The sequence below is a fragment of the Tenrec ecaudatus genome, chromosome 16 (genome assembly GCF_050624435.1).
Source record: "Tenrec ecaudatus isolate mTenEca1 chromosome 16, mTenEca1.hap1, whole genome shotgun sequence".
In the NCBI taxonomy this organism is placed as follows: domain Eukaryota; kingdom Metazoa; phylum Chordata; class Mammalia; order Afrosoricida; family Tenrecidae; genus Tenrec; species Tenrec ecaudatus.
The window spans coordinates 97,595,701-97,618,375 of record NC_134545.1 but is presented as its reverse complement, the minus strand read 5'-3'; the positions used below and the strand labels follow the sequence as shown (position 1 = coordinate 97,618,375).

The following is a 22,675-nucleotide window of genomic DNA, read 5'->3' as shown; positions in this document are numbered from 1 at the left end:
AAAGAATTATGTGCACCACAACCTCAACCGAACACACTGGATTCGGGCTGAGGAACGAACCCATCTAAGCTTTGAGAAAATAAGGGTTTACAGCACTGTGTTCCAGAGTTCCATGAAACCTATTTCATCCTTCCCATCTCCCAGGTGTATAATCAGAGAAGGACCACTGTCAGGGCAGAGATGCTGAAATTCAGAGGGGTATTCCCAGATGACATGACAGTGAGGGGCCGAGTCTGGTACAGAGCTGGCTTCCTCCCTTCTCTGCTATGCCAGATCCCTAGCTTGTTATTCTCCATCTTCTTTCTGCTGGCCCTTTCTGATGGCCGGACTTCTCTTTGGCATCCACTGCAGTTCGGGGTTATCCAGATGAAACGGGGCAGTAGTCTGGTATTTTGATGGGCACATACAGGCAATCGCATGGAACTTCTCCGAATTTGGGATCCGTCTGATGGTGAGTTTTACTTTCTAAAACACAAGAAAGAAGAAGAGGAGATGACTAAAGATGATCTTTGGGAGTGTTTGTTCTTCGTTCATGTTCTTGGAAGCTGTTTTTGAAGAGCATCCTTTGATGAACTACAAGGCAGGGAAAGAAGAAACCAATGGTGACTTGGGTAGCCGATGAGCTGTGCCGAAGCCAGCTTCTAACACACCTCCTTCACCTGCTGCTTCGCGAGCTCCCTGCGCTGAGGCTGAGACGACCTTTGCAGCTGGAGAAGCTACCGCGGTACCCAGCATAGAGTAGGTGTTGGATACAAGGTGAACGGATGATAACTAGGTTTAGTCCTTGCTCTGCCACTAACTGGTGATGAATATTCAATAACTCACCTATCCTCTCTGGGTTTCCCCAGTTACGCGGCAGCACTAGCACAATTTGTCTGACCAACAAGATTCCTGCGTGATGCCAGAAGCACCCAGACCCAAACCTCCTGCTGTAAATTCGGAGTCACTGCAGCCACGTCAGACAGAGCGATACTGCCCGTTGGGTTGCATGGAGGGAATCTTCACAGAATCAGACTGACGCTGCTTCTCCTACAGAGTGGCTGGTGGTTCCAACTGATGACCGTGAGGGAACTGATAACTTAGAAATCGAAACCTGTCCAGTATCCCTCGACCAGTAGTAGCAGAAGGAACACAACAATCATTTACTCATGTTGCCGACATCGTCTCCCTTGGCAGTCCCCCAACGCTTTGAGCTACTGCCATCAACCCCACTATTATTAGCCCAAGTGGGTAAAGCAGCTGAGACTTGACCTGAGCTGGTCACGTTCCCAGGTAAGATCGCTTTCCCATATCAGGCTGCTTCTGAAGTTCTCCACTCAGAGCGTCGATCTCCTTGCCTGGTGTGCTTTCCAAACACTACGTGACACGAACGAATTCTGAAAGGATCTCAGCATAACATTCTATCATTGCCACTTGGTGGCCAAAGAGGTGTCCCATCTGTCTTCAGAGCACTGTTCAGACTCCATCTAAGACTTTGAACTTGCTCCTTCTGGCCCTGACTTTCCCGGACCAGGACTGGAAGGTAGGACTCACCTCCTTGTGGATGGACCGACTGAGAAACAAGGACACCTCCTCCAGGCTCTGGGGCTCCAGGTCGTTCACAGCCAAAAGGTGGTCTCCGTGGCAAAACAAGCACCCCAGGCGCGGGGGGCCTACCCACTGGGCTACACTGCAATGAGATACATCATCCAACACAAGGGTGAGACCGCAGTGTACAGGCTCCTCTTTCCATCCCACTGTTGCCGCTGGCAGCAGTTTTCTTAGCTACTGTGTACTCCACCTGGCCCCATTTGCTAGCTAGGACACCCTCACCTCTACCACTCCCTCCGGAACCTGCTCCTATCTCCAAAGTTCAGCTCAGGTGGGTGTACAAAAACCTCCTACTGTCCACACTCTCTGCTGCAATTAATCTCCACTGCCCCTGGCCGCCTAGTGCACCGTGTAAAGCCCTCGTGTAAGTATTTTGAAATAGTATGCATTGTATGTTTCCTCACTGTGTGGCCATCTTTTCTACCAGTCCACAAGATTCCCTTAGGTGCAGTGCCATGCTCTTTGCTTCTTGCAGAGTGGGGACACAGGGGCCATCTGTGGACAATTGGACATCCCCTTGCAGATGAGGAGAGGAGCCAGTCAGGGTGCAGTGTAGCAATGATGAAACATACCACTTTCCTCTAGTTCTTGAATGCTTCCTCCCCTCCACTATCATGATCCCAATTCTACCTTACAAATCTGGCTGAAACAGAGGATGTCCACTGGTACACTTAGGAAGTGAAAACACAGGGAATCCAGGGCGGATGAACCCCTCAATACCAGTCATGAGAGTGGGGAGACCCGGAGGGTGGAGGGAAGGTGAGGAAGAAAGGGGGTACAGATTACAAGGATCTACATATAACCCCCTCCCTGGGGGACGTACAGCAGAGAAGTGGGTGGGTGAAGGGAGACATTGGACAGTGTAAGATATGAAAAAATAATAATAGTTTATAAATTATCAAGAATTCATGGGGAGGGGGTGCAAGGAGAGAGGGGAAAAATTAGGAGCGAATACCAGGGGCTCAAGTAGAAAGCGAATGTTTTGAGAATGATGAAGGAAACAAATGTACAAAAGTGCTTGACATATGGATGGATGGATGTGTGCATTGTGATTAGAGTTGTATAAGCCCCCAATAAAATGAATTAATTAAAAGAAAAAAATAAGTCTTAATAACCCCGTAACTCCAAGTCAACAAGAGTACTATTTGTTGGAAGTGAGTACATCATGAATATTTAATAAATAATTGAATTAGGAAATGGGCAAGTTTAGGCACAGGACAGTGCGTGGTCCAGTTATTTATTGAGCCTTAGATTGTGAGAAATTTGGGAAAATGGAAGATTGTGCTTCCCGTCCTCTGAGGATTGACAAGATGATTGGCTATGTTATAGATTGAATTATCTCTTCCCCAGCCCTGCCCAACCCCAGAAATATGTGTTGCAAATTCTAACTTCTATGCCTGTGGTTATAATCTCACTTGGGAACGAGTTGTCTTTACTATATTAATTAGGAAGGAATGATGTAAACCACAATTTGAGTCACAAGCTAGCTAGTAGCGACGGCTGGGTAGGGAGGACAAGCCTTGAGAAGATGGCCCAGGGCAGAAGCTCAAAGATTCAAGGACCTTCTTTTAGAATACACTGAGAGAGTGTCTTCCCCCAGAGCTGAAGTCCTGGATTTGGGTTTCTGGTCCCTTAAACTGTGAGAAAATCAGTTTCTGGTTGTTAAGGTCTCCCGTTTATGGTAGTTCTGTGATAACAGCACCGGACAACTAAACAGGTGTGTAACACAACCCATTGTTATTTACACGAAAGAACTGGCTCCCCTCCAGAAATGTCATCTCCATCAAAATGGGTCTCCAGCTCCTTGGGAGAACATAGAATCAAGTAGAAAAAGATTGCTTTAAGATTCATCTCTGTTGCACAGTATTTTGTATCTGAGCCTTTTATGCAGGATTTTAGCTGTTTTTTCCTGAACCACAGACCCTAGTAAGTTTTCTCCTTTTGGACTGTTGATGTTTGTTGCCTCTGCTCATTCACCAAGGACTCATTGTGCGTGGACTGGAAACGAATTCCTTGGACCATTTGTACTCCTTTGAGGTTAAGATATCAAAAACTGGCTGTTTCCTAGACTTTGGAACTTCTTCTACCCATTCCCTCCTGGCTGAACCCTCCCACGGAGCCATAGTCTTGCTTTCTGATTCTCATTTGCCACCTCTGTGATGACAGCAATACTGCATCTGTGTCACCCAATGGAGTGTTCAAGACATAATTCATTTCCTTTCAACCCCATTTAGAATCAATGGCACTCAAATCTCGGACCTACCATATCCGTCCCGCAGCCTCAATCAAAGCCAGATAATTTATGATGTCAGGAGGAGAGAGGACTACATCCAGTGTCTCCACTTGGCTTGCATCAGTGATGTTACTGCAAGAAAACACATTTGAAGGAGTCACATCAAGTAAAGGGCCCGAGTCTAAACTGTACTTTCTGAACAGAGTTCATTTTTTATCTCATCTTTTTCTTAAATTATGGTAAAACACAGACAACGTGAAGTTTGCCTTGTTAACTATTTCCAAAGGTACTCATAGTTCTGTACAATCATCATCGTTGTTTGTTTCTGAAACTTTTCCATCACCCCACCCAGAGGCTCTGTACCTATTAAGCAATAACTCACTACTCCCCCATCCAGTGGTACCCAATGATCTACTTTTGGTCTCTGTGTTTGTCTATTCTAGAAAGTTCATATATATGGGATCGTGCGATGTTTGTCCTGTCCTGTTTGGCCTTTTTCATTCATCATCAAAGTCCATTGATGTCACAGCATGTCCTAAGATTTCATTTCTTCTTCTGGCAAAATAATATCCTGTGGTATGTTTTGTCATATCTTATCCATTCAGCCGTTGATGGGCCCTTGGCTTGAGACCCTGCCCCGATTCTTTTGGGTATATAAGCAGGACGTGACTTCCTGGATTCCGAGCACACATATATGAGATTATATTTTCCACTCAGAATATTGGCCTAAACATTTAAAGAAACTGAACATTTAAGTTCCTGAAAATAACTTCTTAGTGTCCTCTTTCCTGAAGATGTGGTAGTGGGTGGTAGACGACAGGAAAGGGACCCCAGAGAGAGCAAACCGTTTACATAATGCCAGGTTAATTTGCATATTTCTCTTCTGGGCATGATTTTACAGCCAAAAACACCGAGAAGAGCTAAAATTTCAAACAATCTCATCAAATGCTCTTGTTATTACTTTTTAAATCTGCACATTCATTCTCTTCTAATCTTTAAACCTAAGCAATGTTCATGCCTACAGTTATGCACACAGCGAAGTCTGGGAGACAGGCTATTCAGATCAGATTGAATTCAAGGTTCTAGAACCCCAAAGACTAACCAAGATTAACGGGAAAAAAACCAGGTAATTGAAAATGCCACTGACATTCCAGGGGACCACTTGACTTTCAGCTCTTTTTTTTTCATTGTCATTGACCACAGTCAACAGGGAAACTGGTCATATTCTTGGCCAACTTTTGAAATTTTTTTTGCGAGGGGAGGCTTTAAAATTTGAGTACTGAGTGAAAGAGGAAGCATGCCTTGCTCTTAGGACCCATAACGTTTTTAGAAATGAGATTTTTTTTACTTGATTAATATAGACAACTGCACGACTGTGAGTGAGGCCAGCTCCCTTTTGTCATTTGTGGCCTGTGTTTCTGACTTGGCGGATGAAAGACATAAATCATTTCCAGAGCCTTGTTCTTGTAGCTGAAGCCCCTCCTTCGGTGTTTCTGGAAGGGCCGGGGATTTCTCTTTGCTCTCCACGGACTGGTCAGCGGTCTCTTTGAGAACACTAGCAAATTAAAAAGTGAAAACAAAGCTTTCAAAGCATGCCCACTCACAACTTCCCCCTGTGTGTAAATCTGTATTACGAAGTAGCTAACAGCAACAGGCAAGCTAGCAAGGTCTTGAAGCCCGTCCAAGCATTAGAATGACAGCCACGGTGAGAATCAAATCCACTAAGCGTTCCTTCTGAAAATGGATATGGAATCAAAATAGCCCTTTTCATGGAGAGGGCTCGGAAGACAGAGGTGAGAGTGCGAGAGACATAATTTAAAACAGAAAAGAGCTTCCCCAGGAGACGGAAAATATTCTGAGGATCTCACTAATGGCGTTCTGTCCATGGGGAAACGTTTGGGGCTCTTTCTTGCTTGGAGGTGACTAAATAATGTGTCAGACTTGGTGTGTAGTATTGCTTTGCACTAGTATATCAGCTACTTTAAACGAATTGGCAGTAGTTCTTTTATCATCAGATTACATTATCTTAGTTAATAATGATAACAATATACATCTAGGCATTTTTCTTACCAGGATTTCATTGACATGTAAAGATACTCAGTTCTCTTCAAGACCTTGTCTGGACTACCAGGTTCAGTGGGTTCATCAGAATAACTGGACTCAATAGCTCTATCCAACTGTAAACAAGAGGGACAGAATTAAGGACGCAGCCCACCAATAAGCCAGATACCCTTTTATTCCATTTACTACTCCTTACAGTATGATCCCGGGCTCTGAAGCAGCAAGCACGCCTTCTACTGGACGAACAGTGGTGTGCATTCTGGGAATATCAACCAACCTTATGTACTGGAACCAGCCAAGTTTCTGGCAGACCCAACGTCCACTTTCTTCTCCAGGAACCCCATGCACCTGATACAAGTTTTCTATCGGACTCTTTACCTTTACCTTTCTGTTTCTTCCCTAGGCAGATAGAACATGCCCCAACTCTTTGCCCCTCTCATCCCTGCTGCAGCAGCACATATCCTTGGTAGGTCATAGGCACAGCCCAAGTACAGCCAGGCCTAGGCTGCTCTGTTCACAGGTAGCCTGAGTTGCTTCAGGGGACTGTACGGGTCTATAGAAAATACTGCCCTCAACTCATCTTTTCTGTCACAACAAATTCATCGTGAACCTGAGATTGGCACACTTTACCCCAACCAGACGAATCTCCTCACTGCTCCCCTGACACACTATCATTCTCGTGCCCATGGTCATGCTGTTTCCTTTCCCCCCGGGAGGCCCCTTTCTCTTCTGCCTACTGAAATCGTGTGTCTGCTTGACTGAAGTCTCTCACCTTCTCTGACCACTATAGCTCCTGCTGGACTATTTATACCTTGAGCTTCCTGTGTGCATGTTGTCCTTGTTTATTGGTTTGCTTTCAGCTTACTATGGCCTCCCTTACTAGAATCTGATGAATACCTAGCAAATGGAAATGTTTAATTGATGTCACTTGGCATGTCTTTGACAAGGGACTAGTTGCCGTCAGGGGCCTAGGGAACACTAGTGAAAGGCAGTTTCAGAGAAAGTTGGGTGCTGGGGACAAAGGCGATTGGGATATGTTGTATTTTGTATCCTGTTGGGCTGCTTATAATTCATCACTGCAAACTAAAAGATCTGAGAATTCTGCAGTGAAGAGGCCTATTGAAGGTAGTTTGTAGAACGTATTTGGTGTTTTCAGAATGACTCTGACCCCAGGACTCTTTAGTGTTAGCACATGTCACTACCTTGTTTAAAAAACAAACAAACAAAAACACTTAGCTTAAGAAATTCTACAGGGAGCTTTCTCCCCGCCCCCCCCCACCCATTTTTATATTCAGTCCTCCCAATTTCATTCTCTCCACTTCAAATATAGATGCTGGCCAACTGCTACCCATTGCCATCCAATCAATTCCAACTCATGGTATCCCTTCTAGGACCGAGAAAAGCGTCTCCAGAGGTGGTCGTAGGCATTCCCTTTGACAACAGACTGCCCTCTCTTTGCCCCATGGTGTTGCTGTTGGACTGGGATTGCTGGTCTTTGGGTGATGAGCTGATGTCTTCACTATGGTGCCACCAGGGCTACTGGGGTTAATGGTACTTGGAGATAGTTCACTGCCTCCAGGTTGCCCACAAAGAGCCTGGTGGCACGGTGGGTGTCTTATGCGTTGGGCTATTAACCAAAGTCAGAAACTTGAAACCACCTGCCACTCCCCGTAGGGGAAGGAGGATGCTTTCTCCTCCATAAAGAGTTTTGGGAACCCCAAGGGGCAGTTTCACTCTGTCTTCTAGGGTCGCTATGAGTTGGAATGGACTTAGTGGCAAGGAGTTGGGTTTTGGTTGATGCTGCCAATAAAGTTAAGTCAGCTGAGTATTTGGGGCCCGCCATGGTCTGGCTCTTTTTCATTTTGCTTTCCGTTGCCAGCCAACTGAACTTTGCACCATGGACATTTCAAATGCCATTTCTTCTCCAAAGTCTTCCCTGCCTCCTAAGGAGAAAGGAAATGTGCCCTTTTTCTAGTACTCGCCAAGAACTTTGACCTTGCTGCGTGTGTAGCATGATCATGTGACCTTCAATAAAACTGTGGACTCTGAAGGCTGGTCCATTACTGAAGCTGCCACACCTAGTAAAGTACAGACAGTCCCAAGCACACCCAAACCCCTCGGTGAGAGCTTTCAGTTCATCAATAGACTGACTGATATGTATCACACATTGTTCCCCCAAGAATTTTGCCCATAATTTCCTTATTGCTCAGAATGTCTCTCATTAACAACCAGGTCCACATTCTGCCTTTCGTCCAAATGAAGTCAAATGTCATCCCCTGCCTTTTCCTCGCTGGTGGTCCTGGCTGGGTATCAGTCCCCTCCTCTGCCCCCTTCTAGTTCCTGCTGCTGAAATCGTGTGAGCGTCTCTCAGCATGGAGCCCTCTGCTCATGGGATGGTTGTCTCCTATTCACGCGTCAGCTCCGTGAGGACTCCCTCGGGGTCTGACTCCCCTCTGAGACCCTCTGATCTTGGCAAAGTGTCTCTGGAAGAGTACCTGGTAGGCGCTTTGTACCTATTTGTTGGAAGACTACATAATTCATTAACGGACGGAACGATTTACCTCTAAAAGGACATTTTGGGGACTGAGATAATAATTCTCTTCTGTCATATCTTCTGTGGTCTCAGAAGAGAAATCTTGTGGAAGAGGAGCTTGCTTTCCTCCTGGGGAGCCTTTTCCCACAACATGCTGAAGAAACGAGATGAAGACAGAATCAGCGCTTTTCGTTGTCTTTGCAAGAGACAGAATGAAGCCGCACGCTTTCTGGAAATGTCACAACTGATTAGCTAGACTAGGCAGATGGGAGGCTCTTCCAAGGTCAACATCCTTGAAAGGATGTAACCACACAACTTGAACTTGCCTCCTGTCCTGGGTCACCACTGTTGCCATAAATGTCAAAGTACCCGATTCTCCACCATTGGAGCTATAACGCCGAACATGTGGTTTTTTTCCCCTCTAAGTCACTAAATTCTGTCAGAGTTCACACTCCCTGCCCCCATCTTGCTTCAGTTAGCATCCAGTGCCACCTGAGAAAGTCATTAGCTCGTAATCAAGGGAATAGGTCTTTCCTCTTCCTACTCAGCATTCCTCTTTTGGGTGCTGCTCACAGACTTGTATTCTCATAGGAATGTAATTTGGTAGTGCCGGTTATGTGATCGCATGAACTATAGGCTTCAAGGTGATCTAGGCTTAACCGATTATTCTCTTCCCGTCCCCAAGAGATATGATACCCCATTAACAGAACTGTGTGACATGGCAGGAAAATTGTTAGAAGCACCATTTAATTCTTCCAATATCTTGGAGTAGGTTTTCCCTTTTTCTTTTAAAGACCCTGCATATTCTCTAGGAAGTCCTCAAAAGAAGCTTATTATTATTATTATTATTATTTTAAATGGATGCATTTAAGCTACATCCATTTTTCAAGCTCCAAGCTCAGGGACCCAGTCCATGTTGGGTAGGCCACCACATAATTTCATTGACAACAAGCAACAAAAATCCAGAAACTCTTAACTCAAGCAGGTTGAAAAATCACTGGATCCAAATACATCGTGTAGAAAGGCAAGAAGACCCACAGTGTTCGCTCTGGTTGGGGGTGGCGGGGCGGGAGAGTATCAGGAGTGGCAGGCTGGAGGCATTTGTTCAAAAGGATGAGCTTCCCATCCCAATTTCAGCCACCTTTGGAACTCATTCCATGGATAACTGAGATGAGGTGTTTGACCTGGGGGATTTGATTGGCTACAGGAAGCTTTTAAAATCATCGGGTGCCCTGTCAACTAGATGAACCAGGAGGCTGTGCCGCCTTAAGATGTGCTTGGTACCCAAGGGGAGGGGCGAGTGAAAGGCTATGTCTGGAAGGGATGCAGTAGCACCTCTGTAGGGGGAGCAACCAACCAACAAGCGCCCCCAAACCCAGTCCATGAATGAACGACGTCCAAAGTAGAGAGAAAGCAAATCCAAGAAAGTCGAGGGTATAGTACAAAGAACACCCACACATAGCATTGAATCTACTCCCCAAATGGATTCCATTCCTCCACTTATGTAAGGGGAAGCCGACTGATCAGAGAAATGCAGGAAATGACTAGGAAGCTCTGCCTTTCACCGCGAGGTGTACAGATGGTGTGGCAAGAAATCAGCTAGTGTGTTGAGGATCTTCTTAGAGAGGTCATCTGTATTCTGCGTGAAGGAACAGGTTGCCAGGCAAACTTTCATTTAGCCAAAGGGCTCTCAGCCCAGTACACCCAGATGCACATCCAGGGACATCGAGAACGCGTGATGCATTCCAAAGCAGGTTAGGTATGAGTAGTAAGGCTCTCCTGTGATATGGGAAACAGACTAAATATAGGGAAGTGCTGGGCCTAAGACATATTCAGACAGGGAGGTAGGCAATGTGGTGATAGCCAACTGATAATGGGCTAGCGTGTTATGAAGAGAGGGGGACAGGGAGAGACCCAATTACCGTGTTTGGAAAACAGGCGCTTGAAGCGGAGCTGTCAGCCTCCGGTGTAGTAGCAGGATCAAGGAGCGGGCTGGAGTCTGAAGAAGGTCGTGTATCATTCAGTGCGAGACACTCCTGGTATGAAAAATTAGTAGTTCAGCCAGAGCCCAGTTGATCACTCACCACCCTCCCCCTCTGGGCTCCTGGCACCAGTCTCTCACCAGTATAGTCTCCCAAAGGCTTGAATTGATCTAGTCTCTCACCAAGCCCTTGAGATCTTGCTCAGCCTAGCCCACAGAGAACCCAGATTTTCCCCTCAATCTGTCTTTTTTAACCATTTTTCCCTCTGCACCCCTTCCTCTGTGCTCCAGCCACTCAATTCTACTTCTAAACAAATCCCTGACGTCTGCTCCTTCCCCGTCGCTTCTGCAGTAAGCACAGAACAAACTAGATAACATATCCAAAGCCATCCCTGGAGACCAACGTTTCAGTTCCAAACAGTCTGCTCTAACACAGAATGCGTGTCAATGAGCAAGGGCCCTTCTGAAGGAAATTAGAAACTTAAAGCTTCCACATTTAGGTTAAAGAGACATTCTTAATCACAAGCCAACAAAAAGGGAGAAGAAGACAAGAAACAACAAAACACTGCCATCGAGTCAATGCTGCCTCACAGTGACCCCTACGGATGGCGGTCAAGGCATAGCCACTATCCCACCAGGGTCCCTTAGCCTTGATCGTCAGTCTTAAAACTGCACCTTCAGCAGCAGCGAGGAGAAATACACCGCTTCAACTCTCATTGACTATATATTTATATATATTACATAGAAAAGTCTCACTTCCTACACAGGCCAATCAATCGAAGTGTCTGTGTCTGTATTTTAGTTTCTCTCAAAGCACAAGCGTTTGGGGTTTTTTTTTTTCTTTCCCCGACTGTTCATCATAAAAGTAATAATCACGTTCATTCTTTCACTTATTTATTCCTTATATTAATGCCAGTTGCTAAAGGGGGCGGGGGCGGGGGCAGCGACCATTGTTGGTCTGAGGAAGAGAGTGGTGTCCGTCCTGGCACTGTGTCCGAGATGGAGATGCGCCGCAGTCCTGTCCCAGCAGAGTGAGGTCATGGCGGAGACCCAGTCTTGGACCTTCTCCCTGTTAACGGGAACAGACCGTGAGCCGCAGGCGCCAACAATGGCACCTGCACTCCTTTGGAGCCAGAGAAGCGTTCTTTGATGAAGCGTTGAGGAGGCAGTGGCAGCAGGTACCAGGGAAATGAGTTTTATTTTTCTCTGAGTCGCTTGTGTGACCCACTGTTCCCCCACCTCCACACCTGCAGACTAGAATGAACCCTCAGGTCGCCTCCGTGAGAAATGGGAAAGAAAGGAGAAAATAAGAGTCGTAATCACAGGGTTTGAGGCTCCGGGTTTTGACACTGATTTCTTTATGTTCTTTAAGCAGGTTTTAACCTCCAGCCCCTTTATCCTGACAGCAGCAGGTCTGTGCTGCCGCCCAGGTGTGCTACCTCTGAGGTAAGGCAGGCATCCAGGAAGAATGTACTTGAACTGAATGCATACAAATCTTTTCTCCCCACCCCCCCCACCCCAAGTTGACTCAGATGGCAAATTCAAGAAAGCCTTTTGTGTGTTCTGAGTGATCTTAACAGATCAAGGCGCTCCCCCACTTTATCCTGGATTCAACATTAGCTGATGCCTCTGTCATGCCCCCCTCTCCACTTTGTCAAGCAGATAATCAATCACATTTCAAGAGTCTACCAGGCACCTTTGAGGGCAGAAGCCTCTCTTAAAAATGGGATGCTCTTTCTAAGATGGGCATAACCCCTCCCTAATAAATGTCGCTTTTCTGTGTGTCTCTGGCTGAGGGGGGTTGAGAAAAGTTCTTTTTCGGACCCTGGGAAGGGGGGGGGAACCTTGGTTTCTTTCACCAGGGCGGTGGTGACTTTTCAGGGTATTGGCATAGATTGTGGAGAGTGCCAAGGTGGACCAGGTTGACAGTTGCGTTTGTGTAAAGGGTTGGTTTAAAAATCTGGACTCCGTTCCCACAGCGCGCTCCGTCGTGGTTTGCACCTCACCTGTTATGGGCGATGAGGAAGTAGTCCCTGCTGGCGGTTCGGATGAACATCACCTCCTCAGGGTGGCATTTAAACATCTTCTGGACAGCGTGCATTTTTTCATGGCTGCTTATGCCAACCTCGACGCTGGAGTTTCTGTAGGCAGTTGAAACACAAAATGGGCACGGGAATGGAGCTGACGTTTTACAGGAGGGTTCAAACGGAGCAAAACATACGAGCTACTTGAATCCTTTGAGGATGGATGGTCGCACCATTTTAAGAAAAGACGTTTGGCTCTGGTTGACTCCCGGATTGAAAAGGCTCTCAAAAAAATCTACACAGCTTGAATTTTACTTCAAGCATGTCTATGTTAGCCTGATTCTTGGTTCCAGAAATGATCGCTTTTGCATCCTATGTTTTTGGCTTCATCATCTCTTAAAGAGAAAAGGTATTTCCAAATGAAGAAATCTACGCTGGCTTCATGACATCATCAGCTGCCCTCTCCCTCAGTCACATGGAAAGTAAAGGAAGTGAATCCAGGCTTCCCTACCAGGATGCTTTATCCGCTATGGAAAGTTATGGATAGGATGTGGAATACGGAATACATGTGCACACGCTTCGCAGTGTTTGGGCATTCGTGGGTAGCATACGTGGCAAGAGGCGTGAAGCCTGTGGTTTCCTGCAGCGCTGGTCTAAGTTCCAGCTGTCCCGGACGTGCCCCTCCCTGCCTTGTTCCCCGGGTTATTGTGAACACGCTTCCAGGGAGGATACGCACTGGTCAAGTTCAATGGCCCCTCGTTGCTGATGGTCTTTGTAATAGACAAGACGAAAGCCCGATTCCTTGCCCTTCGACAGGATGAAAAACCGCTTTTTCCAAGAGCCCTGAAAAAAAGGCAAAGGTTTTGCGTCTGAGTTAAATGTCTGGGGTGGGGGTGGGAGTGGGGTGGGCATGGGGGCGTGAGGGGGAGGATGCATAGCATGCGCTCATGGTGGCCAGGGGGCTCCTTAGAGGTGGCGAATACTCACCGCAGAGAAGAAAAACGGCAGGGGCGGTGATTTAATGAAGTAATCTTGCTTGCAGACTTCATTTTCAAAATAAAACGGAAATGGTTTGCCTAGTGGAAAGAAAATGAGTTTGTGACGAGTGAGTCTGGGAAAAAGAACAGCTGTAGTCGGAAAACATTGTGTGTGCGTGTGTGTGTGTGTGTGTGTGCGAGAACAAAGGTCTTCAGGCTACTCAGTTATGGTGGGGGGGGGGCTGAGTGGGAACCTGAGACAAAGAAAAGGTGCATCTTTAATATCCTGGAAACACATGGGACAAGTATGTGGGCCTTGAATTCACCCACTGTGGCCTCCATCGCTCCTCCTGGCCACCCCAAGCAGACCTCCACTCAGCCTCCCCTCGCTCTCCCCGCTGCTCCTGCTTCAGGATTTTCCCGGGACTCTTTAGAAGCAAGCAAAACTTGGCTCCCTCCTGTCACAGCTCCAGCCACAGGAGCAGGATAAATCTGCACAGTGAATAAAATCAAAACCATCCGCTAAGCGGCTCGGATCCCATCTTATATTGCAAAAAACGTTAGCAAGAAGGGTGTAGTACCGTCAGTATTAGAAAATCACAGTCTCGTTCAATATGTATATAATCTTTGGAAGCCTTGGCTTTGCGTCACATCCAGGCCATAGTTCTGCCTTGTCTTTGGCCTTGGAAAACCCATCTGTGCCAAAGAATTAGAGCTTCTTTGTCAGGTGAAGACACAGAAATTATTGGGTTCCTGGGCGGCACAGTTAACGCATCCCAATTGCCAAACGTTCGGAGGGTGGAGTCCTCCCAGCAGTTCCTCCGAAGAAACCTTCCTCCAAAATTAGCTCTGGAAACCACTAAGGAACACAGATCTGCTTGGACACATGCAAAGTTACCATACGCTGCTTTGCATTTGCAGCGACTAGCAATACCACAGTTGGGACAGGTTTGCTCCCACCCCCCACGGCAGTTGTGTCGATTACAGCTCACAGCAACCTCATTGGAGCTTCCAGGAATGTAACTCTTAGGAGTTAGAACAGGAAGTTTCCTCTATCTCCCAGGGCTGGTGGTTTTGAACTGCTGACCTTTCGGTTAGCAGCCCAACAAGTAACCCACTACGCCACCGGGGTCCCTATGACCATTTTGCTAGTGTCCAATAATTCTTAGGCAGCTGCTTTCAGCCTCTCTTCTCCCACAGAACTTCTACTTGCCCCAAAACGAAAAGTTAAAGACCGAGAGAAGGAGAGGTTTAAAACAGAGAAAAGAAAGGCAAAGGAAACAATGTAGGAAACAAGATTCATCCCGGGAGTGTCAGTTCCTTCATGAAAAACAGGGTAGCCTTGGCCAAGGACATGCGTTCCTTGATTTCACAAATCCTTATAGGACACCTTGAATCACTGAAGTGGCCTTGCTTCCCTTGTCTGTACAGTGTGGACAGTAGCATTGACCTCAGAGGTTCATGCCGAGGACGCAAGGAGCGAATGCATGAGAAGGTCTTAGTACGAGGCCTGGCACACCAATGCCAGGACTCAATGAAGATTAGGCATTCTTCCTAATCGGGAGGATGCCAGCCTTTGTTACTTGTTTATTCTTAAGCAGGTCTCTAGTCTGCCTCTAAGACAGGTGCTTCCTCTCATCATTGTGAGATACCACCTGACTGGTTCTGAGCCACCCTTGGTGCAGCAGAATGGAGCACTGCTCTGGCCTAAGCCACCTTCACCATCACTGCTGCTGGAGCCCACCTTTGCAGCCAACACGTCCATCCACCTTGACTGCTACTCTTCCTCTTTTTCACGGACCCTCTACTTTACCAAGCACGATATCCTTCAGGGACTGGACCCTCCTGATAAAATGCTCAACATGTGAGAGAGCAGTCTCATCATCCTTGATTCTAAGGAGCTTTCTGGCTGTACTTCCTAAAAGACAGATTTGCTTGTTCTACTGACAGGCCGTGACAGTCAATACACGTTACCAGCACCATCATTCAAAGGCGCCGATTCTTCTTTGGGCCTCCTTAGTCATTGTATATGTGGTGCCTGAAAAGACCAAGGTCCTGCTGGGTGGCATCTAACTAAGAATTTGGCAAAGGTAGAAATCTTGTAAAATATATAGATTCAGAAGCCTCAGGTGACATTTTGGTAGATAAGTGTGTGTGTTAGGCAGGATTCTCTAGAGAAACAAAACCAGGACACTTATGATTACAGCATGAAGGAATGTAACAGCTAATTAGTCCACACAGCAGTACAGAGGACTCAGTTCAACTCACTTCCATGGAACAGTTAATGGAAATCTTTCAACTCACATGGGCTACTGGGTCCAGGGTCAAGGAAGCAGATGGCAGAGCCCTCCTGCAGGCAAGGCAAGCAGAGTGTTCCCACAGGCAGCAAACAGCAGAGCAGGTCACCAACCGTCAGTAGCCCAGAAGTTTAGCAAAATAGACCCAGATGGGATATCAAATGCAAGTAATGCAAGGTGACAGGATCCACTAGCCTCAAGGTCAAGCAACGTACGCACCAGTAGCATGGCAAAGCAGCTCTCACAGGAGCCTCAAGCTGTAGCAACAGGATCCACGGGTTGACTTGGCCCACAGGTAGTGTAGCCCAGAGGTTGAGGCAGAGAACTAGCTAAAGCAGCAGCATGCTCCAGCATGCTCCGATCACCAGAAATAAAGAGAGGAGGGGTGGGCCCTGAAGAGCCATTTATCTCTTTGCCCTCCAATCAAACTGTGGCCTGATTAATCCCACGTGTTCCTATTGGGCAGGTTGGCACAATAAACTATCACAGCATGATCTTAGTGAAAGGAAATGTTCTAGAGTGTTCCCAGCTCCCAGATACAAAAGCTCTGATAGGATTTGTAGAGCACGAAGTATCCCCAGACATTGTAGTGAGAAAGACCCGAGGACCCGCTGATCAGAGTCATCTGAGTTTATGAAGCAATCAGTACTGGAAACAATAGCGGAGTACACAGTCTACTCAAATGCGCATGCAGCATTGACCAAGACAGACCTTATTCTGGGCCACAAAACACACTTCAATACATTTTAAAGGATTCAAGTCATGCAAAGCATGGCTTCAGAATACCATGGAATTAACATGGAAAAGTCTCTGAAAAAAATTTATAAAATATAAATAAACCATGGCTCAAAGGAGAAACCCACAGGTAAAATGAGACGATGTGAGGAATGGATGAAAAAGAGATGACAACATGGACGGTTTGTGAGATGCCACTAAAGTGGAACTTTGAGGGGAATTGACAGCATGAAGCATCTATATTAGAAGATAGGTCTCAAGTCAATTAGTTGGCTTCCACTGAAGAACCTGGGAACTAAGAGAAAATTAAGCCTGCAGTAAGTAGAAGTAAGGAAATAATAAAGACAAAGGTGGAACTCAATAAAATAGAAAACAGAAAAACAAAAGGTAAGATGAAACCAAAAGTGACTCTTTTAAAAAGATGTATAAAAGTTATAAGCCGCTTCTAGCCAAGCTGAGCAGGAAAAATTGAGGGGGGGGAGGCAAATAATCAAAATTAATAATCAAAGGTATAAGTCTACTGATATTAAAATACAGTACATATTATGCACAACTTTTTATTAGAACATATTTTGAAAACTTACACGAAATGGAGAAATTCCTGAAAAGACACAAACTAACAAGAGAGAGCCTGACAACTTTTTATCCATTAGAGATATCCAAAGTAGAGTTAAAAATCTTAGGACAAGAGAAGTTTAAAGCCCGTGGCTTCACTGATGAGTTCCACCAAGCAGTCAAAGGCAAATTAATACCAGTTGTACATGAACTCTTCCCAAAGAAATTGAAGAGGAGGGACTCGTTCCCATCTCAGTCTGTAGGCATCACACTTCCTCCTGAAAATGCTCACCAAACTCAGAGTGGCACCGCGCGTCCTCAATCTGATCAAGGACATCCGTGACAGACCAATAGATAAATTAATAACATTCAAATGATGAAATAAAAAGCCCCAAGATCTGAACCCACTGCCATCGAGTTATGCTGACTCCTAACAAGCCAGCATAGGACCTGCCGCAGAAGACTTTCTGGGATGCACTTCTTGATGGGAACAGAAAGTCTCGCCTTCCTCGTGTGAAGTCTCGCCTTCCTCGTGTGAAGTCTCGCCTTCCTCGTGTGAAGTCTCGCCTTCCTCGTGTGGAGCAGTTGATGTGTTGGAACTGCCCAATGCTAACCACTAAGGTAAAATCCAACACAAATACATACATAAATGTACACTGAAAACTATAAATGATTGATGAGAGAAATGAATTATTTGGCTTTTCATTTAAATAAATGGAGCAACATACTTTATTCGTGGGTTGGAAGACTTAATACTGTTCAAAAGCTAATTCTTTCACAATTTTCAATAGATCTATGCAAACCTAAAAGGCCAGTGAAATCTTTGAGTTGTTTTTTTTTAAGAAATAGACAAGTTGGTTTTAAAATGCCTAGGAAAATGAAAAGTACCTAGAATAGTCAAAGCAGCTTGGATAAAAGAATAAAAGATGGCCAGTTGTCCCTGATTTAAGAATTATTAAAAAGAGACAGGAATCAAAGCAGCATGGTATTGACATAAAGAGAGACAAATAGATAAATGGAACAAATAGAGTCTATAAATAAACCCAAGCAGATATGGATAATGGAATCTTTACAAAGGGGCCAAAGCAATGTAATGGAAAAAGAAGAGTCAGATGAAGAAACTGCTGGAACAACTGGATAGTCATCTATCAAGCAGGAAGAAGAATTTGGATCTTCCACTTGTAGACAATAATTAACTCAAAACAGCTCACACTCCTCAAAGCTATACATTTTTAGAAGGAACATCAGAGAAAAATATATCTAAGAAATACCATCCAATGTACAATCCATAAACAAATTGGTAAACTGGAGTTCAAATTAAAAACAAAAAAAGTTGGTCCTCAGTACATACTGATCAGATATTGAAAATAAAAGCCAAATACTAGGGGAAATGTTGCCAATCATGGTCCCACTCAAGGTCTGTGTCCAGCATAAAGCAGAGCTCTGGTGGTGCAGTGATTAAGCACGCCAGTTATCAGAAAGTCCTTCGATTCAAACCCACCAGTCACCCCATGGGAGTTGGATGTGGCAGTCGACTTTCGTAAAGGTCTACAACCTTGGAAAGCACTTGGGGCAGTTCTTTTCTGTCCGATAGGAAATCAAAGTCTCAACAGTAGCAAGTTATCCAGCAGACTCAAAATTCAAAAAGAAGAATATGCAAAAGCCTGTGTCGGTCTGGGTAGACTAGAGAAACACATTCATGGAGACTCAGATGTGAATAAGAACGAGGTTTAGATACAAGAGCAATTGAATGTAGAGAAAACATCCCCGCCCAGTCCAGATCAAGTCCATAAGTCTGATATTAGCCCATATGTCTGAAACTAATCTATAGAGTCCTCTTTAGACTCACGAAACACATGTAATGACACTGAACGCAGGAAGATTACAAGCCAGTGGGTTGGAAGTCTTCTGGATCCAGTGATGTTATAAGCATCTCAGCACTGGCAAGAGTCTCTACATGGCTTCTCTGGCTCAAGAGGTCCGATTGCATCAGGGTCGGTCCATGTGGCTCCTCCATCTCAGGGCACTGTGTAGTTCCACGCGTCTTGTCAGTACAGCATCATCTCACAGAGTATAGAGAGAAAGACTCCAACAGAGTGAGTCGCAAGAAGGAAGTGTCTTTTGCCTCCACGGAGGAAATACAGGAGTTCCCAGAATTCTCAGGAGAAGGCCATGCCCACACAGAGGCCTCATTGGCTATGACCCAGTTGACAGACTAGACTCCACCTCTTTACTCTTAATCCTTTTAAGTCCCAAATTGACACCAGATTACATAACTACCACAAAGCCCAATGTAAAAAAAACAATGTTTTACAGATTTTTAACCAAAGAAGATCTACAGCTATCAAAGAAGTGCAGAAAAGAACTCTCAATGTTATTAGTTGTTAGGGAATAACGTGTGATACGACTATAGAACTCATTGACTAGCTGTACTGAATGACCATACTCAATGTTAGCAAGGACCAAGAATTCTCATACAGAGTTGGTAGGAATGTAAAATAGCACGACTCCTTTAGAAATTAGTTTGACAGTCACTTAAAAGTTTGAGTCATTCCACTGTTAGTGGGGAGCGAGCCCATGCCCGTACAAAGATTTGTACAAGAAGGTCCTTGAAACCAAAGACTGAAAGAAATGTAGCTGCTCATCAGCAGGTGAGTGGATGGACCCCTGTCAGACATCCATAAAATAGAACACACGGTTGTTGTTAGTCAGTTGTCAACTCATAGCGACCACGTGCACAACAGAATGACGCACTGCCTGGCCTGCACCAGTCTCATGATTGTTGTTAGGTTTGAGCCTGTTGTTGCAGTCACTGGGCCCATCTCTCTCTTTGAAGGGCTTCCCCTTTCCCACGCACCCTCGACTTAACCAACCATGATGCCTTTCTCCGGGGATCGCCTTACTTCCAGAGGGCATCCTGGCCTTCCAATTTCAAAGACAGAAATGGAATATTGTAAAAATGAAAAGCTACTTAGCAGCAAAAGGAGCAAACCAATCCCCCCGCCTGACACACACACACAGGACTGTCCAGGCAACAGCTGACCACAAATACACCCATGATCCCCTCAGGTTATGAAAGAGTTCAGACATTTGTATTGGAGAATCCAGTCCACGTATCCAATGCCACGGTTTCCTGCACACACACATAGATCTCATGCCCCTTGTACCCAAAGGCATGGGGCTGCCAAGCATACAATAGGGAGGACATGCGTGGCCTTTGGTAGGAGGGTAGGTCAGGGAGCATTAGGACAAAATCCCAGAAACCTTGACTATAGAACAATATCAACGTGTGAAGCTTTTGTTTCTCAATATCCTCCATCTAGGTCTACACACTTCTGTAGATAGGCAGTGTTTCCCTATCTCTGACCTGTCCCTGCAATGTGTCACACAGGGATTTACTCATAAGAAATGCCCTGTACGCACTTTTCCGTTGAATCGGACAATTTAACTTTTGAGATGTTCCATCCTAAACACTGACTCTTCACAGTACCCATTTACTATGCGCGATGTAGACATGAGAAAAAGCGGTTGGAAAACATCCTTTGTGTAACTCTCCCCAGGAGCCCTGCTGGTACAGAGGTTAAGCACTGGATTGCTAACCAAGAGATCAGCGGTTCAAGAGCTCGAACCTCCTCATGGGCAAATAGATCTGGCAGTGTGTTCCGGTAAAGATTTACGGCTTTGGAAACCGCATGGCATCCCTGTGGGATTCAGCTGGTTCCCACTGGTTCAGCAGCACTGATCCCTAATTCTTATTGAGTTTGACGAACTGGTTGTGAAACGGCACTTGTAATAATCAGGGTTCTCCCTAAGGTGTGTGGCTGGGCAGCAATTGATCTTTCTTGCTTTTTTCTTTTTTATTAACATTCATCAGCGCAACAACGCTTTCTAAGCGCCCGTAGTCATGTTCGCTTCGTCCATAGGTGTAAGAGTAGATGGAACTCTGCTTGCAATATGTATTTATTCATTTCATAAAACTTATTACACTTTTGAGGAAATGCTACATTTTCATCCCCTTGCGTTTGTTAAATCAGCAAACAAACATATAACGTAAAGAGAAAAAGTTACACATCACATCACCAGAGGGTGGCAGGTTGTCATTCATTTCAGCTTTGGGTGACACCCCAAGATACTATGAGTGTGTTATGCATTTCCTTCTGAAAGAGCTCAAAGAGCTGAAAATATTAGAAGACCGGTTGCTGTTAAGTTCAGCAGAAGTGGAAAGGGGGTTGCAAAGATGAACAGAATGCATCCAGAAAAGAGACGTTGCCTGGTTCTAAAACGTCAGCCACAACGACCATTGTCTAATTGGCCTACATCTCAAAGAATGGGATCCTGCTCCCACAGTGAAAAGGTGGTGAAGGATAAACCACACAGCGGTTGAGGCTCGGATCAAAGTAAAAGCTATTGCAGGTGAAGACGCCAATCAAGAAGTGACGTGGAAATGTTTCAAGAGTTTTATTACTTTTTGTCAGGTATTATTTTTCATTAATATTTTAAAACGCCTTCGTATAGCATAGTCTAGCTTTGTGTGCCTCTTTATTGTTGTTATTTAAGCATGAACTGTATGAAACAATACATTACCATTCAGGATATAATTTGTTTTACTGGAAATGATCATTAGGGCAGTGAATTGGTTCTTAAATTGTTTGACTCCCACCATGGCCCTATGGGTAGTTCCACGCTAAGTCGGAATTGAGTTGACAGTATACAACAACAGCCTTCACAATGAACCTGATTTAGACAGTTGCTTTTCAAGTACGAGTTTTATATAAAGTGAAGGAAACACTCCCCAGACTTTTCTGGGGCACCGTTTGTCATTAGCACCATCTCTAAGCAACAAATGGAATATGTGACTCATTAAAATAGCTAGACAGGCGAGTGCTTATGAAATAAACAATGGAATGTAACAGCCTCTGCTACTTCTTCAAACCAAGAATCACTGTCCCAGAATGTCACCCTTATCTTCCGTACTCTGGTTTCCTAGATGGAAATTGTCACTTTTAATTTAAAAAGATTCTTTTTGAGATGATATACCTGGAGTACCTGGACTCTTCTGAGGTTTGGGTTCCATTATGAGGGACTGCTCTCACCTGTGGAAAAGAAAAACTAAGTGTTAGTTAGCTAGTTCTGCCCAAAACGGATACACAGATTCCCAAACCCAGTGGCATCACGTCTGCTCCAACCCATATTGACCCTGTATAATTCTCAGGACTGCAAATCGATGCCAAAGCAAACTGGCAACCTAAACAGAAGCAGACTGCCACATCTTTGTCCCACAGAGGAGCGCTAGGTGAGCAGCCAAGCGGTTAAGCACTGCACCCCCGGGGTCCCCACTCATTGATGGGGTACTGAGTAATGGAGTCGTGGGGTGGGGGCCTCTTTTTCTTTCTTTTGGATTTTTTTTTTTTTTTTTTGTCATTACAGTCTTGAGGGCATGTTCAAGCAGCTCCTGCCCATCAAAGAGGAAGTTCTATAGAAATATTGCAAAGATGATTAAGGAGCAGACTTCCCTGGACTTTCTCTGTCTCTACTTCACCAGTGGCTCTGATAAGAGAGCCCCCAGGGAAAGGTAACACAGAGGAAAGTCCAAGTTCAGATTTGTTCCAGAACCCATTGCTCTTGAGCTTATTCCAAATCTGTGTGATCCTCTTGAGTTTTCCAAGACGGTGAAACTTCACAGCAGCAA

General features: G+C 45.3%; 1 protein-coding gene across 1 annotated transcript; it reads right to left on the bottom strand.

Moving 5' to 3' along the window:
- Nucleotides 1–285: 285 nt before the first annotated feature.
- On the bottom strand, nt 286–22,060 carry PLEKHS1 (pleckstrin homology domain containing S1). The gene is made up of 10 exons (XM_075533466.1): nt 22,033–22,060; nt 13,410–13,498; nt 13,159–13,265; nt 12,405–12,539; nt 11,347–11,467; nt 8,446–8,571; nt 5,172–5,365; nt 3,854–3,955; nt 1,534–1,669; nt 286–465 (listed from the first exon to the last, which is right to left on the bottom strand). Exons 1-10 carry the CDS (start codon nt 22,058–22,060, stop codon nt 286–288), a joined length of 1,218 nt encoding a protein of 405 aa, XP_075389581.1.
- Between the last annotated feature and the right edge of the window lie 615 nt (nt 22,061–22,675).

Bases quoted from the DNA above. Each gene is read 5' to 3' on its own strand.
- PLEKHS1 (XM_075533466.1), bottom strand. From the start codon at position 22,060: ATGGAACCCAAACCTCAGAAGAGTCCAG. The intron at 13,266-13,409 runs GTGAGTATTCGC...CCTTTTTTTCAG, and splicing joins TGCCGTTTTTCTTCTCTGCG to GGCTCTTGGAAAAAGCGGTT. The intron at 5,366-8,445 runs GTAAATCGTTCC...GTTCTCAAAGAG, and splicing joins CCCAAAATGTCCTTTTAGAG to ACCGCTGACCAGTCCGTGGA.